A 19,932-nucleotide genomic window follows, 5' to 3' on the forward strand; every position below is an offset into this window, starting at 1 on the left:
CCCCTTGACCATGATGAACCATTTTACATCATGATGGCATTTTCGTTGCTTCACTGAGTGCATGATATACCTTGAATGGCAACCTTGCTAGGCTTGCCTCCGTTGCATACTCCATTGATACTTGCATTGTTCATGACTCTACCCTTGCTTAGAGTTGTGTTGGTGGGTCGTAGAAATATGCTATAGTATATGGCTAGGCAGAGTGGGTCAGGGTTATGCATGGAAAAAAACAAGTGTGGTTTGACATACTTGCAAAAAGCCCAGTGGGTGCCACTAATGCCCCTGGGAGATGATGATGAACTAGGTCACTACTTGGTGGAGAGGTAGTGTACCGAGGCTCGATAAAAGTGTTGTTTACAGAGATGGATTAGATTTAAGATTTGTCGACTGTCCCAACCTTACATGCGCAACCACTCTACCCTTGTATGGGAAAGGGCATTATTGATTACCTAGGCCGATACTAGCTTGGAGCCCGCATTACTAGTGACGGGGGAGAGTTGTTGCTCTCTCTTGGGACGGGGTCGTGCCAGGTAGGGCGGCCAAGAACATTTTTATGGGGCACCGGACACACCATTGGTACCCCGTGCCAGTGGTATGTGATGAATATGGGAGCGAGGCTCCACAATTTTAAGTTGTGAAGTGTTGGGCACGGGGGTTACTACCAATCGAGCGAACTCCATGTTAGTATCGTCTAGGGAAAGATAGTGATCGGGTGCTTACCCCGGGTACTTGAGGTACCGCGGGTCGTGGATGACACGGAAGTTCCCCGGATCTTGTGGGTAAAGTGTGCAACCTCTGTAGAGTGTGAAACTATTCGAATAGCCGTGTCCACGGTCAAGGACAGTTGGGTGGTGCTGCTTAGACTACGTCCATATGTTTCTGACAAACAACACGGTTTGGTAAAAATATTGACGTGATTCATGAGGAAGTCACGATGAGCTTGAGCATGAGCTGTTCATAACTCTCTCTCGATGTTGATGTCTGTAACCTCCTGATACTTGTTGCACACGCATTCATATTCTTGAAAAATGTTGATCATGCTTGCATGAGAAAAAACTAGCTTTCTGCAAAAATGCGAAAATTAGAAGTAGTACCTTGCATAATTATTCTGTTATCACCCTTGGGTTGCTTGCGAGTACATTCAAAGTACTCATTGGCTTGCCACTGGTTATTTTATCAGCTGGGCATGAAAGAACAGGAGCAAGATGAAGATTTCTTTGGCGACGAACATGCGAGCTAGGATGCTTCCCAGTCAGAATGCTTGTAGGGTTAAGGCAGATGGCATGGGTCCAAGTTATCGACAAAGATTTCCGTTGCGAAGTTATAGTCAAGGCTTGACCATAATGGTCATAATTTATGTAAGATGGTATGTATGGATGTAAGACTCTTGTTATTCAGCTTCTGTGTGTTCAGTGAGCATTGATCTCTGGGATCACTGTACACGTGCATTCGGTGATCACGACTTATGAGTCGGGGTCCCCACAGAGTGTCTTCTTGTTTTACTATGTAGCATCTTGTTGACGGTCGACTGTCTTTCTTTTGTTCATTGTCTTTCAGGATCTTGTTGATATGTACTCAATGCCCAATGGAGTGCAGGAGCAAAATGTCGAGGGAGAGGCGAGCAGGGGCGAGAGTGGCGAGTGGCACTCGGATGCAGAGGAGGACGAGGAGAGCGACGACCCGAGTGATGAAGAAGAGGTCGGCTCGCCTCCTCATAGAGAAAGGAGGTCCAAGCACGCTCACGACCCAGCAAGCACCGCTGACCTGGTGGCCGCACTAACTGGGCAGTCTTCAAAGCGCCCTCGGACGTCTTCTCTAGTGCCGACCGAGAAGGTATCGAAACAGCTCAAGATTGCGCTGCCTCCAGCACCGAAACCATTGAAGGCCGCATCCTCCAAACCGTCGAAGGCTTTGCGCAGAATCAAAGTGACCATTCCCACCATCTCTGGGTAACCATGTGACCTGATCCTTTGGTCGACTCAAGCAACAGAACGTAACCGACTGAATGTTGACATTTGCAGTGCTGCTACCTCTGGAACTTCCTCCCGCCAATACCGAGATGAGGAAATGGAAGACGCGGTTACCTCCAACCCAGGTACAATTCTCGTGATCTTGTTCTTGATTATTTGGTCGATTAAATTCTGGCGATTCACTTGGGTCGACTGATTTATTTGCAGCCCCACTCAACGTTATCGAGCTTCCGGATGATGATGAAGATGTGGTCCCGAAGCCCAGAAGGAACAAAAAAGTAGCTGCTGGCAAGACATCTCAGCCGGGACTAACGACAGAACCAACCGTCCAACAACCTGAAGATGCGGGTGGGGCCTCTGTAACTTTTGTTGTCCTGTTGTCGAGTGAGCGCCCCGCACCATCGATTGTACCAGTGTTTCCTTCAGCCGTCCAACCTCATGCCTCGGAGCTCCAAGCTGCCGCATCTGAGCCGTCTGCTCCCTTCTTCACCAAATATCATGTTCCGGAAAACCAGTCAGATGCCGCTGCGGAGGCCATCCGTCAGGCTAGCGTGATGATGGAGCAGATGAAGACGGTGCACGACAACAGCCAGGCTGCTTACGATGCTAGCGCGGCTCTTCGGGCCAATGTCCAGGTAAGTTGACTTTCGACTGAACTTGTTCTATTAGGATATGCTACCTGAAATATTTTCTTTCATACAATATCTTATTGTTTGCGTCGAATCTGTACACCGACTGGGTGTTTTGTTGTCTTTAGTATTTGCACTCTTCCACACGGTCTGGTCGAGTGGGATCTGAACCGGTGGGGGCATGCTAAGTGCACCCACTGGGTGTAGTCCCCGAGACCGCAGTCGACTGCGAGCAATCGGCTGGGGTCTGAGTACTTCTTTTCACTTTCCTTTCTTCCACTCGACCCGGGCAGACTAGCCGAGTGGGATCTGAACCAGTGGGGGCGCGTCAAGTGCACCCATTGGGTGTAGTCCCCGAGACTGCGGTCGACTGTTGGCAGTCGGCCGGGGTCTGAATAGTTCTTCTCTTTTTTTTACTCGACCCGGGCGGACCGGCCGAGTGGAATCTGAATCGGTGGGGGCACGCCAAGTGCACCCACTGGGTGTAGTCCCCGAGACTGCGGTCGACTGCGGGCAGTCGGCTGGGGTCTGAGCAAACTTTGAAGTTTTATTTACTCGGAAGTAAATGAATTTTGATCTTGTCGATTGATATGTCGTTTACCCTCTGCAGAAATCTTATACTCTCATTTACAAGTTCACCGAATTTGAGGAGAAGTAGAGGCAACTCAACCTTGACTTGGAGCTGGCCCAACAAAAATTGAAGAAAGCTCAAGATGAAGTTGCTGGTATGGAAGGCAACTGCATGTCGACTGCTCATGTCGATTGCCCTTTAAAATATTTCTTTGATCTCTTGTTTGATCTGATTGCTTATTTTGCAGAGAAAATGAGGTTGGCTTTGGAGAAGAAGGACTTGGACCTTGCAGATGCGCAGAAGGAGGCTCAAGATAAGCCTGCCCTTGCTGGCCAGAAGTTGGCTTCGGTCGGAGCGCTGGAAGAAGAAGTAAGCAAGCGGAAGTCCTCTCTCACTGAATCCAACCGAGAGGCAACTCGTTTGAAGAAGGATAAGGTGGCTCTGAATGAGAAGCTGGAATCCATGGCTTGTAAGAGAAATGACGTGGAAGCTTATCTGAGAACTCTCGCCAAGAAGCTCTTTCTTATGCTGGAAGGTACTCCTTTTAATCCGACTGCTTTACTGGTTGCAAGTTAGTCCTGTCCAGTCGACTCACTAACTCCTTGACTGCAGAATTCTGCCAAAACTTTGACGAGGAGACTGGACGGATCGAGACGGGTTTGGACCCTATTGTTTCTCCAGTCGGCGACGAGGCTGCCATGAATGTGCTTCGACTGGAATCCCCGTCGTCAGTGTTACCAGTTACCTCGCTCGTCTGAAGGTGGCAGTTTCACGGATCGACTCATCACTCTGGCCAAGGGCGACGCTTCAAAATGACCTCGAGTCTCTGATGACTCGACTCAACGAGGTCCCTGGTCGAGTGCAAGAATGGAAGAAGTCCTCTGCCCAGTGTGGTGTTGACGTGGCGTTGTCCTTGGTAAGAGTCCACTGCAAGGAATCCCGTGAAGATAAGCTGGCGGTGATCAAGGTCGCCAACACCAAAAGACATGATTTCCAGTCCTTTATGGAGACTTTCATCGCTGCTGCCACTCGAATTGCAGATGGAATTGACTTGGACGAATTCGTCGAACCTGCCAGCCCTCCTCCTGCCGAATGAACAAACTTTGAGATTTAAACCTACCTTAAATTTGCCTCGGAATGCCGAGTGGTTGCTGTAACCATTAAACTCCTTCGGGCTTGATGCTCTAATACTTTTGATCCGTCGTCCAGAACTTTAGGATTTATCTGAACTTGGTTTATTTCTGAATATGCTTGTATTTGCCTTTGAGTGGAATTTGCTCTTTACTCTGAATAATCTTTCGACCTGCATCTCGTTGTCCTTACGGACAGGGATGGAGCGCACATTGTATTTGTGGTGCTGCTCCGAAGGAGAAGGTTGCAGTCGACCTGCACCTCGTCGTCCTTGCGGATGGCAATGGAGCGCACATTGTATTTGTGGCGTGGCTCCAAAGGAGAAGGTTGCAATCGACCTGCACCTCGTCGTCCTTGCGGATGGTGATGGAGCTCATGTTGTATTTGTGGCGCGGCTCCAAAGGAGAAGGTTGCAGTCGACCTGCACCTCGTTGTCCTTGCGTATGGGGATGGAGCGCACATTGTATTTGTGGCGCGGCTCCAAAGGAGAAGGTTGCAGTCGACCTGCACCTCGTCGTCCTTGCGGATGGTGATGGAGAGCACGTTGTATTTGTGGCGCAGCCCCAAAGGAGAAGGTTGTAGTCGACCTGCACCTCGTCGTCCTTGCGGATGGTGATGGAGCACACATTGCATTTGTGGCGCAGCTCCGAATGACAAGGTTGCAGTCGACCTGCACCTCGTCATCCTTGCGGATGGGATGGAGCGCCTGTTGTATTTGTGGCGTGGCTCCAAAGGAGAAGGTTGCAGTCGACCTGCACCTCGTCGTCCTTGCGGATGGTGATGGAGCGCACGTTGTATTTGTGGCGCACCTCCAAAGGAGAAGGTTGTAATCGACCTGCACCTCGTCGTCTTTGCGGATAAGGACAGACTTTAAACCTTAGGCGAGCACCGGACTGCAGCTAAGCTCCCGAGTGAGAGGGTCGCCCACCACTCGGTAGGATTTTTCAAACTTAGGCGAGCACTGGACTGCAGTTAAGCCCCTGAGTGGGAGGGTTGCTCACCACCCGGTAGGATTTTTTAACCTTAGGCGAGTACTGGACTGCAGCTAAGCCTCCGAGTGGGAGGGTTGCTCACCACTCGGTAGGATTTTACAAACTTAGGCGAGTACTGGACTGCAGCTAACCCCCCGAGTGGGAGGGTTGCTCACCATTCGGTAGGATTTTCTAAACTTAGGCGAGTACTAGACTGCAGCTAAGCCCCCGAGTGGGAGGCTTGCTCACCACTCGGTAGGATTTTTTAAACTTAGGCGAGTACTGGATTGGAGCTAAGCCCCCGAGTGGGAGGGTTGCTCACCACTTGGTAGGATTTTTTAAACTTAGGCGAGTACTCGACTGCAGCTAAGCCCCCGAATGGGAGGGTTGCTCACCACTCGGTAGGATTTTCTAAACTTAGGTGAGTACTGGAGTGCAGCTAAGCCCCCGAGTGGGAGGCTTGCTCACCACTCGGTAGGATTTTTTAAACTTAGGCGAGTACTGGACTGCAGCTAAGCTCCCGAGTGGGAGGGTTGCTCACCACTCGGTAGGATTTTTTAAACTTAGGCGAGTACTGGACTGCAGCTAAGCCTCCGAGTGGGAGGGTTGCTCACCACTCGGTAGGATTTTTTAAACTTAGGCGAGTACTGGACTGCAGCTAAGCCCCTGAGTGGGAGGGTTGCTCACCACTCGGTAGGATTTTACAAACTTAGGCGAGTACTGGACTGCAGCTAAGCCTCCGAGTGGGAGGGTTGCTCACCACTCGGTAGGATTTTTTTAAACTTAGGCGAAACGGATTCGCAGCTAAGCCTCCGAGTGGGCGGCTTGCTCACCACTCGGTAGGATTTTCTTTTAAACTTAGGCGAAACGGATTCGCAGCTAAGTCACCCACTGGGGGATTTCAGACGCAAATAAAAGCAACAACAATCGTTTAAGAGGACTGTAAAGCTCTTGTCTTTGATAAGCAAATTACAAAGGTATTTCTTATTACATTTTATTCGAATGAGTACTTAAGTGTAAAAGGGGCGGAGCAACTCCGCATTCCAAGCCCGTGGCTCGTCCTTCTTATGCTCGACATTGTAAAGGTGGTATGCTCCATTGTGAAGCACTCTGGTGACAATAAAGGGGCCTTCCCAAGCAGGAGCGAGCTTGCGTGGTTTCTGCTGATCCACTCGAAGAACCAAGTCTCCCTCTTGAAAGGCTCGACCTTTCACATTTCTGGCGTGGAATCGACGCAAATCTTGCTGATAAATGGTCGACCGGATCAAGGCCATCTCTCTTTCCTCCTCTAGGAGGTCGACTGCGTCCTGCCGAGCTTGCTCTGCTTCATCCTCAGAGAAGAGCTCGACTCGTGGTGCATTATGAAGCAAGACACTCGGTAGAACAGCTTCAGCTCCATAGACCAAGAAGAAAGGAGTTTGGCCAGTCGACCGATTGGGAGTTGTCCTCAATCCCCAAAGAACTGAAGGAAGTTCATCAACCCAGGCGCCCGCTGCATGCTTGAGGTCTCGCATCAGTCGGGGTTTCAATCCTTTGAGAATCAGGCCATTTGCTCTCTCTGCTTGTCCATTCGACTGGGGATGGGCGACTGAAGCATAGTCGACTCGTGTGCCTTGGGAGGCGCAGAAGGCTCTAAACTCATCTGAATCGAAGTTCGATCCATTGTCAGTGATGATGTTGTGTGGAACTCCGTATCTGAACGTCAATTCTCTGATGAAGTTGACGGCAGTACTAGCTTCCAGATTCTTGATAGGCTTGGCTTCAATCCACTTGGTAAACTTGTCGACTGCTACAAGCACGTGAGTGAAGCCGCTCCTACCAGTCCTCAGCGGTCCAACCATATCTAATCCCCAAACAGCAAAGGGCCAGACGAGTGGAATGGTCTTTAGGGTTGACGCGGGTTTGTGGGACATATTGGAGTAAAACTGGCAGCATTCACATATGTCGACTATACCTTCGCCATTTCATTTGCTCGTGGCCAATAAAATCCAGCTCGGTATGCTTTAGCCACAATGGTCCTAGAGAACTCATGGTGGCCACAGGTCCCCGAGTGGATGTCGTTGAGGATCGCTAGACCTTCTTCTGGGGTTATGCATTTCTGGCTGACTCCTGTTACACTTTCCCTGAACAGCTGTCCTCTTCTCACAGTAAAGGCTTTGGATCGACGGACGATCTGTCGAGCCTCTTCTTCATCCCCTGGGAGTTCCTTCCTAAGGATATATGCAATGTACGGCACTGTCCAGTCGGGAGTAATAACCAAAATATCCATGATTAGGTCGACCACGGCTGGAATCTCGACTTCAGTCGGATCGGTGGCACTCTTTGGCTGTAGGGACTCTTAAGTGAAGGGATCTTCTTGAACTGAAGGTGCATGAATATGCTCCAGGAACACGTTACTGGGAATGGCTTCTCTCTTGGAGCCTATCTTTGCTAAATCATCGGTTGCTTGATTTTTCAGTCGGGGTATATGATGGAGCTCTAACCCCTCAAACTTCTTTTCCAACTTCCTCACCGCGTTAGAGTAGCCAGTCATGGCTGGGCTTCTAACGTCCCACTCCTTCATCACTTGATTGACTACCAAATCTGAGTCGCCATAGACCATGAGGCGACGGGCGCCGAGTGAGACTACCTAAATGGGGTGATGAAAGTTGTTTTTATCTCATTGGGTCCATACAGACGGATCTTATGATACCCGGAATAAGCGTCCAAAGAGGACAAACGCTCACGCCCCGCAGTCGAGTCGACTATTTGGTCGATGCGAGGGAGAGGAAAGTGATCTTTCGGGCAGGCCCGATTGATATGTTTGAAGTCAATGCACATGCAAAGTGAGTCGTCCTTCTTTGGGACTATGGCAACATTAGCTAACCACTCGGAGTGATAAATCTCTCGGATAAACTCAGTTGCTAGAAGTTGAGCCACTTCTTCACCGATTGCCTTTCTCTTCTGTACGGCGGGCCGTCGAAGATGTTCTTTGACTGGTTTCACTTTTCGGTCGCCTCGCAAACGATGCTCAGCTAGTCCCCTGGGAACACCTGGCATGTCAGAAGGTTTTCATGCAAAGATGTCACAGTTCTCACGGAGGAACTGGATGAGCGCTTCTTTCTATTTGGAGTCGAGTGTTGTTGAAATGTGAGTCGGAGCAGCATTGGGATCCGTTGGGTGAATATGAATCGGCTTCATTTCACCAGATGACTGGAATGCTGAATCTGTGGCAGGCTTCTTCGCTCGCAACAAATCACTCGGATCTGCATTTTTTTGATACTCCTGCAATTCCACTAATGCCATCTGTGCATCGGCGATCTTTGAGACCTTCTGGAAGCACTTTTCTGCCTTCTTTCAATTGCCAGTGATAGTGATCACCCCTTTAGGACCAGGCATCTTCAATTTGAGGTACACGTAACATGGCCGAGCCATAAAACGTGCATAAGCTGGCCTGCCCAAAATAGCATGATAAGCACTCTGGAAATCCACAACTTCAAATGTCAACTTTTCTTTGCGGTAATTCTTGGAATCGCCGAAAACTACATCAAGGGAGATCTGGCCGAGTGACGCAGCCTTCTTTCCAGGAATAACTCCATGGAAACTCATATTGCTTTCACTGAGTCTAGACATCGGAATGCCCATTCCTTTCAACGTCTCTGCATACAGTATATTCAGACCACTGCTACCGTCCATCAGAACCTTAGTCAATCGAGTGCCTTCGACTACTAGGTCGACCACCAGCGCTTGCCTCCCAGGGGTGGCTATGTGCGTTGGGTGATCGGACTGATCGAATGTAATGGCAGTCTGAGACAACTTCAAATAACTGGGTGTCACCGGAGCGACCATGTTCACTTCTCTGTTGATGACTTTCAGTCGACTTTTACTCTCAACATCAGGAAAATCATCAGAGTGGAATTGACGTGGGGGTAACCATCATCGTCCTCTTCCTCATCCTCAACTTTGTCCGCTTCCTTCTCCTTTTTCTTGGGTTGTTTCTCTCGGAATTGCTGGATTAGGAGTCGACACTGTCGAGTGGTATGCTTCGGGTAAATGAAATTACTCTCTTCATCTTTCTTAGTGCGAATGTGGCATGGCAAATCTAGCACATCATTTCCATCTTGATCTTTTACTTTCTTGGGGTTCCACAGTCCTTTGGGTTTCCCTTTGAACTTTCATTGAGTCACGGCTAAGGCTTCTCCAGGAGCAGCTGGCTCGGCTTTGCGCTTCTGCTTCCGACTGGAGTTCCCTCCTCCGGTTTCGTGGGCGACTGTTTTGTGTTTGCCACTCTGGAGTCGGTCTTCCTCTTCACCATTGGCGTATTTGGTGGCAATCTCCATCATCTGAGTCAGAGTCATATCTCCCGTCCGACCGAATTTCAGATTCAATTCCCGATACTTAACGCCTTCTTTGAAGGCACAAATTGCTTGGTGATCCGACACATTCTCCACTGTATGGTGTAATGTGATCCATCTCTGGATATAATCTCTCAGAGTTTCATTCGGTTTCTGAATGCAACACTGTAATTCTGTCAGCCCTGCTGGCCGTTTGCAAGTACCTTCAAATGTTCTGACAAATACTCGGGCAAGATCTTCCCAAGTATAAATACTACCAGGCGCTAACTGATTCAGCCACACTCTGGCCGAGCCCTCTAACATCAAAGGGAGATGCTTCATGGCAACTTCATCGTTGCCACCACCAATCTGTACAGCCACTCGGTAATCCTCTAGCCAAGTGTCAGGCTTGGATTCACCAGTGAACTTACTGACTCCAGTCGTCAACCTGAAGTTGGGAGGAATCACCGCTGCCCTGATGGCTCTGCTGAAGCACTCTGGACCTGAGACATGCACTCTGCTGCTGGTTGGAAAATCTCTGTCGTGGCCTTCTCTGTGAGCTCTATTTCTGTCGACTAGACCCTGAACGAGAATAGATCTCGCATCAAAGCCCGGTTCCCTGGGGTCGACTGGAATCCTTCGCCCAATACTATGAGGACGTCTGTCATCATGCTGTCGGGGCACGTATGACCCACTCCTCGGGGGAGGTGTGGGCACTCGACGAAGATCATCGTGATCGAGTCGGTGATCATACTGCTCGTGGTTTCTGTACTGATCTCGCCGGTCCCCACGTGAAGGAAATATGCCCTAGAGGCAATAATAAAGTTATTATTTATTTCCTCATTTCATGATAAATATTTATTATTCATGCTAGAATTGTATTAACCGAAAACATAATACATGTGTGAATACATAGACAAACAGAGTGTCACTAGTATGCCTCTACTTGACTAGCTCGTTAATCAAAGATGGTTATGTTTCCTAACCATAGACAAAGAGTTGTTATTTGATTAATGGGATCACATCATTAGGAGAATGATGTGATTGACTTGACCCATTCCGTTAGCTTAGCACTCGATCGTTTAGTATGTTGCTATTGCTTTCTTCATGACTTATACATGTTCCTATGACTATGAGATTATGCAACTCCCGTTTACCGGAGGAACACTTTGTGTGCTACCAAACATCACAACGTAACTGGGTGATTATAAAGGAGCTCTACAGGTGTCTCCAAAGGTACATGTTGGCTTGGCGTATTTCGAAATTAGGATTTGTCACTCCGATTGTCGGAGAGGTATCTCTGGGCCCTCTCAGTAATGCACATCACATAAGCCTTGCAAGCATTGCAACTAATGAGTTAGTTGCGAGATGATGTATTATGAAACGAGTAAAGAGACTTGCCGGTAACGAGATTGAACTAGGTATTGAGATACCGACGATCGAATCTCGGGTAAGTAACATACCGATGACAAAGGGAACAACGTATGTTGTTATGCGGTCTGACCGATAAAGATCTTCGTAGAATATGTGGGAGCCAATATGAGCATCCAGGTTCCGCTATTGGTTATTGATCGGAGACATGTCTCGGTCATGTCTACATTGTTCTCGAACCCATAGGGTCCGCACGCTTAAGGTTTCGATGACAGTTATACTATGAGTTTATGAGTTTATGAGTTTTGATGTACCGAAGTTAGTTCGGAGTCCCGGATGTGATCACGGACATGACGAGGAGTCTCGAAATGGTCGAGACATAAAGGTTGATATATTGGACGGCTATATTCGGACACCGGAAATGTTCCGGGTGATTTCGGAGAAAACCGGAGTGCCGGAGGGTTACCGGAACCCCCCCGGGAGAAGTAATGGGCCTTATGGGCCTTGGTGGAGAGAGAGAGGAGCAGCCAGGGTAGGCCGCGCGCCTCCTCCCCCCTGGTCCGAATTGGACTAGGAGAGGGGGGGCAGCGCCCCCCTTTCCTTCTCCCTTCCCCCTTCCTTTCCCCCTCCTAGTAGGAGTAGGAAAGAGGGGAGTCCTACTCCTACTAGGAGGAGGACTCCTCCTCCTTGGCGCGCCATAGGGCCGGCCGGCCTCCTCCCCTTGCTCCTTTATATACGGGGGCAGGGGGCACCCCTAGACACACAAGTTGATCCTCGTGATCATTTTCTTAGCCGTGTGCGGTGCCCCCTTCCACCATACTCCTCGATAATATTGTAGCGGTGCTTAGGCGAAGCCCTGCGACGGTAGAACATCAAGATCGTCACCACGCCGTCGTGCTGACGGAACTCTTCCCCGACACTTTGCTGGATCGGAGTCCGGGGATCGTCATCGAGCTGAACATGTGCTAGAACTCGGAGGTGCCGTAGTTTCGGTGCTTGATCAGTCGGGCCGTGAAGACGTACGACTACATCAACCGCGTTGTGCTAAATGCTTCCGCTTCCGGTCTACGAGGGTACGTAGACAACACTCTCCCCTCTCGTTGCTATGCATCACCATGATCTTGCGTGTGTGTAGGAAATTTTTTGAAATTACTACGTTCCCCAACACCACATCCCTCACGTCTCGGGGGCGATCTCGGGCTGTGAGCTGGCTGGACTGTGTCTGCAACCATGGATCTGCTATGGATCCTATTTTGCGACTGAGATACCGCTGTATTCTGCTCTCCCGCTGCTCGGAGCAAAGCCCGGATCTGCACAAAACCTCGACCAGCTTCTGACTGGGAAGGTTGAATTGACTCCGCTATTCGGGCCACAGCTGTGAGATTCTGGATCGGAGTTCGGTATACCTGAGTCGGAGGCGGAAAAAGTTGGCGTCGACTAGACTCGGGGATACGTTGCCGAGCACGCTCGTCGAGTGCGCACTGGAGGTTCTCCAGTCGAGTGCGCTCAGCCAAGTTGGCCAGGCGCGCCTCCTCCAAGGCCTGGGCCTCAGGGGTTTCTCCAACGATAGGAGTGTGAAGCGCATCCATGTCCCGGAGGGGAAGTTCTTCCCTCCGCTGTGAAGAGAGGGGTTCGGGGCAGTATTCTTCGTGAACACGCGACGGATCGCCGCCCCCATCGCCTCCGTCTTCACGGCTGAAGCCAGGAGGATTGCGTGGTCCATTGACCATCAAAACTTCTGCTGCGGGGTTGCTGCTGTCGCACTCGGATGCAGTCTCTACGGAGCCAGTCGAACAGGCCATAAAGAGTTTTGTCGGGCTCGATTGCCGCGACTTGGGGGTGGCTGACTGGCGAGCCACCGCATGCCTCACCCACCGCTGAAGCCTCGATCGACCGGAACGTTTGCTTCGGTGGGCTGCAGGGAGGGAGGTCGGCACAGGAGCCGATTGATACTGAGTCGACGGCTGCCATAGGAGGACGCCACGGACGCATGCACGAAAGTGCACTGCCCTGCGGACGGGGAGCGCCTCGATGTCGAGTGGCGCTTCTTGGAGCCACGCAGAGTCGTCGGCGACGAATACGAGCGCGCCGAGATGGATCTCCCGGCCCTCGCCCAAACCTCCGCCTGAAACCATGTTGATGGGGATTGGGAAAATCGCAACTTCTCCAACAAGTCGCTAAGACACCTTCCCCACGGTGGGCGCCAACTGTCGTGGTTCTAAGTCTAACAGTAGAATTGGGGGTAGGAATGTAGAGGCAAGATCCTAGCTATGAAGGAGTTGTGCACGCGAGTTTTACGAGTTCAGGCCCTTCTCGAAAGAAGTAACAGCCCTACGTCTCGGAGCCCGGAGCCGGTCGGCTGGATTATATGCGTGTGAGTTACAGGGGGTGCGAACCCTTGTGCCTGTGGAGGGGGTGGCTTATATAGAGTGCGCCAGGACCCCAGCCAGCCCACGTCACAGAGGGTTTAAGGTACATTGAAGAGAGAACGTTACTGGTAACGCCCACACTAAAGTGCTATAAATGACAATTAAGCCTATAAGTAAATGCCCGACCGTTGTTCATGCAGAATGGCTTTAGCTCTTCTGCCTGTCGAGTGACTTCTGCAACGGTCGAGTGACATTGATTCTTCCGAGTGGAATGTCTCTGGTCGAGTGGATGATGATACCCTTTGAATGATCCTGGCTTTGGGGTGACGTCCTAGGAGAGGATGTTTAGGTCAGGTCTATGACCCTATCCTAGATACATAACTTTATCAAAAAGGACCTACGAAAGACAAACATGCTGACATGACTCTTCGATTACAGATTACGTGAGATGTTCGGCGCATGGGTCCAATCCGCATGAGCCATCTGCTTTGGGGGTGTTTGTTTCCAGAGACTTTTTTGTGTAGGGATTAGAAAAAGTCCCTTTTAGAGACTTTTTTACCAAACGGGAGGGACTTTTAAGAAACTAAACTAGGCATTTGAGACTAAATGAAGAAGACTCTCAAGGAGAGTCTTTTGAGGACTTTTTGAGACTTTTCCAACAATGTCCCTCCATGCACTCATTGGCCCATCACCCCATGGTGTTGTTTGATTGTTATTTTTTTCTATATACTAGGGGCAACATAGTTATTTATAACCTTTAGGAAGGGACTAGAGACTTTTTAGTCTCTGAAAACAAATAAGGAGGGACTTTTTTGGGACTAAAGATTTTTTACTTGGGACTAAAAAAAGTCCTACGACTGGATAACCAAACACCACCTTTGTTGGCACCAGTTTTGTCCGGTTAGAGTCATCTCGGTGTGCGATAGAGGACGTTTCTCATGGGGGAAAATAGGCATTTCTGTATTGCGTTTGTATTTACCAACGATAGAAGCTCATATCCTTATCTCTCCAGCCAAACCAAATCAACAAACGGGACCATAGAAATGCCAAGCACAACTCCACGACACACGACTCTGGCTGGATGTCGTGTATTGGGGTGTCTACCCGTCCTTTTAACGTCATGGTCTAGACGGATATTGCATCAGAAAGGTCGGGCGCTGCTGAAATTTTGTCTATTTTGAGCCTAGCCTAATAATATTTCAGAAATTCCTAATAAATCCTAGAGGCCCATGTGGTTCATTCTTGTAAGGCAAAAGGTGAAACAAAAGTTTAGTCTCACATTGCTAGTTTAGAGGGAGTTGGACCTCTTTATAAGGGAGGCTCTTTCTCCATATGTATGAGGATGAGAACAAAAGGACATCCACGCGCGCTCCTCCTCCTCCGCCCGCCTCGGGCTATGATTTTCCTCATCCCGGCTTTTGAGTCCTGTTGTTCCGTACGTGTTCTTGCTCTTTCTATTAGATGTCCTGTCACAGTTCTTTGCTCTAGTTTCTGCCCTACATATGTTAGGTTCAATTTTATGTATGCAGATGTTATTTATCTTTTCTCTGTCAGAAGGCATGACTTATTCGATCTCTACTATATTAGTCATGCTTTATCTAGTATTTATGTTAGATTTTCTACACGTTAGCCCTGACAACGATCATTGCACATAGTTTTCTTTGGTGATTGTTTCTGATAGATAACCCGTTGCATCACCTACCCTTTTTCAAAGATGCACGCAACTTTAATCTTTCTTGTAATTAATGTAAAAGTATCAAACATCAGGATATGTCTGTGAACTATTCTTTTGTTATTGAACTTTTTAATGAATTTGATTATATGAGGCCTTTTCCAACATCACATCTTTATTTATCTTGGAAATTCCCCGTATTCGAGGCAGTCGACAACCCTGTTCATAGATGTGCTTAGGCCAACTCCACCGTGTGACCCTAAACAGACGTCCGTTTTGTCCGGATTCTGTCCGTTTGGGTAGCGATTTGGAGTCATATCCGGGCGTGTCCTGGGATGCGGTGGCCGTGCGCCCAGCGCGCGGACGCATCCTTTTGCCCTATCCTGTTCGTCAGGGCCAAAAATGCCCAAATTTTCATCAAAACTAGTTTACAACCCAAATATTTGTCTAAAAATTAAAATAGTTTTACAACCCAATTGAAATTGTCTTTAATAAAATATGTTTACAACCCAATTGAAATTGTCTTTAATAAAATATGTTTACAACTAAACATAAAATGGACCAATACATCTATTGGTTGCCAATGTGATCCCACACGTGCTCAACCAAGTCATTTTGAAGATTCAAATGAGTGTGCCAATCACGCATCTCACGGTGGAACTGAGCAAACCGTTCAAATATGGCCGGGTCTTGGTGCAGGGGCTCAATATTTCACCTTGATAGTCAAATCCTTGGTCGAAGATACTCTCATCACGCTCGTCCTCGACGATCATGTTGTGTATAATCACACAAGCAGTCATCACCTTCCAAAGCTTCCTTTCATCCCATGACAGTGCAGGGTTTCGAACGATACCCCACCGGGATTGAAGCACACCAAAAGCACGTTCCACATCCTTTCTAACACTCTTGCATTTGGGCAAATCTCTTTCTCTTCTCACCTTGGGGTTTCGAGATTGTCTTCACCAAAGTTGACCACTGAGGATATATACCATCTGCTAGATAGTATCCCTTGTTGTAATGGTGGCCGTTGATCTCAAAGTTGACAAGTGGGGAGTGGCCTTCTGCAAGCATCGCGAAGACTGGAGAACGCTGCAGCACGTTGATATCATTGTGAGAACCTGTCATGCCGAAGAAAGAATGTCATATCCAAAGATCCTGTGATGCCACCGCTTCTAATATGACAGTGCACGCCTTGACATGCCCTTTGTACTGGCCCTGCCAAGCAAATGGACAGTTCTTCCACTCCAAGTGCATACAATCTATGCTGTCAAGCATGCCTCGAAAGCCTCTAGCTGCGTTGGTCGCCAACAATCTCTCTGTATCAGCGGCAGTTGGCTGCCTCAAGTACTCTGGGCCAAACACCTCGATCACAGCCTGACAAAACTTGTAAATTGACATCAGACATGTTGTCTCACTCATACGCACATACTCATCCACCAGATCGCCTGGAATTCCATATGCAAGCATGCGGATGGCCGCTGTGCATTTCTGGTAAGAGGAGAATTCAAGCTTGCCAAGGGCATCTGTCTTGCACTCAAAGTATGGGTCATGAGCAACCACTCCCTCTCGGATACGATTGAACACATGCCTTGCCATTCGAAAACGGCGACGGAATTTATCCGGCTTGAAGAGCGGGGTGTTGGCAAAGTAATCAGCATAGAGCAAGGCGTGCCCTCTCTCCCTGTTGCGGTTCAGGTTGGGAGCACGGCCAGGGAATGACCCCCTGTACCGAGGAAGCTGCCGTTGAATGTGGTCATGAACGACCAGTGCAGCCATCACAATATCTTCATCATCCGACGACGAATCGTCCGATGAACAAAGAAAGTGATGGAAGAAAAACTCGTCTTCACTGTCCATACCTTTGTGGGCAAAATGTCGAACACCTTGCGGGCGTGGTGGCGAAGAGGCCGCGATGATCACCTCGACGCAGCAGGGGTGGTTGCCGGCCGGCTACTGGCCGCTGTGGACCTCTCATCGGGAGCTGCCGAGGACGCCGTGCTGCGTCGCCGGCGGTCATGTCCCCTCTGCGGCCGGCAAAGACGTCGACGGCCAAACCTCCTATCGACGGCCAAAACTACGGCCACAGCACGGGCGTGGTGACGGCCATGTCGAGAAGTGGTTTGGTCGGGACGGCCGGAGGCTGCGCGGTGAGGAGGCGACCGGAGAATAGCGGCGGCGCCGGCGGCGGGGCGGGGCGCGAGAGAGAGAGGGTGAAAGCGGAGGGAGCGGAGGGACTGCTAGTGTCCCCGGCAGGCGGGCCAAGGGGGAGGACAAAGGCGTGCGTCCAAGCCGTCCGCGCGCATCCGTTTCATCCCAAACCGAGCGCAAGTTTGGGCCGGGAATGGGTCAAAAACGGACGGAATCCGGACATTTGTCCGTTTAAGGCCGTGCGCTGGGCTGCGCTATTCGTTTGTTTTACTCCAAACAAACGGGGGCATACATGATAGGGGCATACATGATAGGGCCGTACGGTGGAGTTGGCCTTACCTGATCGGCCCTGAATTGGATAACGATCGGACAACCACATGGTATGATGGATAACGACAACGCGGCTAACAGTCGCATCTCGAGTGCACCACTCCTTCGGCTCCTGCTTTACGCTTGCGGCAAAGTCCTAGGCCCTCTTAATTCGATCCTCGGCCGTGCAACAGTCCAGTGCATGCTCCTGTGGCAATTAGTCCAATAAGTTATGTGAAGTCCATTGATAAGACGACTAAGTTGTGTACGTGTCGATAATTGTAGAATCCCTTTCTATAATCGATCAGACGATCCACGGACCAAGGTAGAACGCGATCAACAGACACATACATAGATGCCACCCGGCCAGGCCATAGCGTCCAAAGGTCAGGCAGACATACCAAAATATGTCGCCCGACAAGCCACAACGTGCAAAGGCCAGGTAGACGGCAAAACACACACCATCCGGCCACATCACAACGTACAAAGCATGAGCAAATACACTAAAACACGCCTTCTGGTAAGGGTTCGTGATGGCAAGAAGCAATGCGGCGCCTCGACAGACAACAGGCGGAACACAACTAAAACAGCCGTGTGAAATTATGGGCAATCGGGCACCTCTGAATTGGTGACCCACATGACCCGACAAACAGACAAATAGACTCAGCAATGGCACATCCCAGAAAATGTATGTAAATTACATCTAGGCAAATATACTAGTGGCATTATTATTTATCGAGTAAGTCACCATCTAGGAACACTAGAGTAGCAGCCCAGAAGCTAAGTGAATTATGTGAAACATAAAATGAAAGTGAAGCAAAATATTTGAAAAGACCAACTAACAAACTATGGCTCGTAAGTTGAGTGAACTATTTTGAAACATAAAACGAAAGTTAAGTAAACTGTTTGAAGAGAACAACTGTAACCATTAGCTTAGAGACCAGTTGCTGCCAAGAAATAAGAAATATAAAATGGAAGTTAATCCGTCATGGGCAAGAACACGCATGTCCGACAAAGCCAACCATCTAGGGTGGTTCCATCCGGTAAGAGCTATGGTGAAAAAACTGGCATGCGTGTTCTTGCCCATGATGGGTTAGTTCCCTACTTTGGTCGAGAAACGCTAGCTTTGCGCCAGATTTTTCCACTCGGCCGACTCGAGCTGCCATAGAATGTTTTGCGCCAGAATGTTTCACTCAAACGAATTGAGCTTCCTTGAAATGGACAGTCGGTTGATCCGCCTAATATGTTTGTTGTTTTCGTGGGCGTCATGTAGACACAGCCTCGCGCACGTCTGTCCAACACGTTGCACACCCGGGCTTTACCTGCCCGGTACTCGTCGTCGTGCACCCTGCCCGGCTCATACACATTTGTGGCTTTCCCGGCTTACCTATAACTTGTCGCAGAGAACAACTAGAGTTGGAAGTTAAGTGAGCTATGTGAAACATAAAATAGAACTTAAGTGAACTCTTTCAAGAGAGCAACTGACGAACTACAACTCCAAAGTGAACCATTTGGAATATAAAATGAAAGTAAAGTCACCTGTTTGAAGAGACCAACTGCAATGTTGGCACAAAGAAAAATGGCAGCCAGGAAGAAAAGAACAAATAGTTCAAGTTTTTCCTCCATAGCTTTTACTATAACATCTTTGGTCAGCTCATGGGCATTCAATTGTTTTCTTGTGTTGATCAAGAAAAACGTGAAACCCGTTAAAAAAGTGAAACCGAGACGCATTCACGCGTCCTCGATTTTCATCACATGTGTGGGTTCCCAAAGAGAAGTCCTGAAGAGACGATGAGGCTGCTATCCAGCTACCAACGACGACTCTCATAAGAGACGACATTATTTCCTCCGCTATATAAAAAAGACTGGTGTGATAGGGTTCTCACTCACCTTCTAGATTATCTTTTGTTTCAATTTCTCCCAACCCATCCGGAAACATCTCTATATAGTCCATCAATTCCGCCTGGATCAATCTCCTTATCGAGGAGAACGAGCCTTCACAAGTGATGTTGTATGGCGAGGCACCCTCTCCCCACGCCGCGTTAGCAGCGGCCGCGTACGCCAACAATGAGTACGAAATACCCCTTTCCGTGGACCACTTCGATGCGCCACGTCTAGCCTCCTCAAGTCCCAAATGTGACCTCCACGAAACACGGTGACTCGGGGCCACGCTTCCTCTACAACCAGCCTATTAGACGTGACCGGCCCCATCACCGTCTACCTGACGGATGTCATGCACCAAGTCACCTTAAGTCAAACTTCATAAAGTTTGACCAAATTTATATACAAAATTATGAATACCTACAATGCTAGAAATATACAATATGAAAGTTAATTCAATGATCAATCTAATGGTATTGACTTTATATCGTGAATGTTGTTATTTTCTTATAATCTTAATCAAACTTCACTATGTTTGACTTGAAACAAATCTTATATAAGAACTAAAAAGAAACGGAGGGGGTGTCTAAGCTAAGT

At 49.0% G+C, this 19,932-nt stretch overlaps 1 protein-coding gene across 1 annotated transcript in view; it reads right to left on the reverse strand.

The window, feature by feature from the left end:
• Positions 1-17,611: 17,611 nt before the first annotated feature.
• The window catches only part of LOC125507395 (polyadenylate-binding protein 8-like), an 8,069-nt gene continuing 5,748 nt past the window's right edge, over positions 17,612-19,932 (reverse strand). The window contains exon 10 of the mRNA XM_048671976.1: positions 17,612-17,662. Coding sequence (XP_048527933.1) covers positions 17,612-17,662 — 51 coding nt within the window. The remainder of the gene's footprint in view (positions 17,663-19,932) is intronic.

This window comes from Triticum urartu, chromosome 5 (assembly GCF_003073215.2).
Source record: "Triticum urartu cultivar G1812 chromosome 5, Tu2.1, whole genome shotgun sequence".
Lineage (NCBI taxonomy): Eukaryota > Viridiplantae > Streptophyta > Magnoliopsida > Poales > Poaceae > Triticum > Triticum urartu.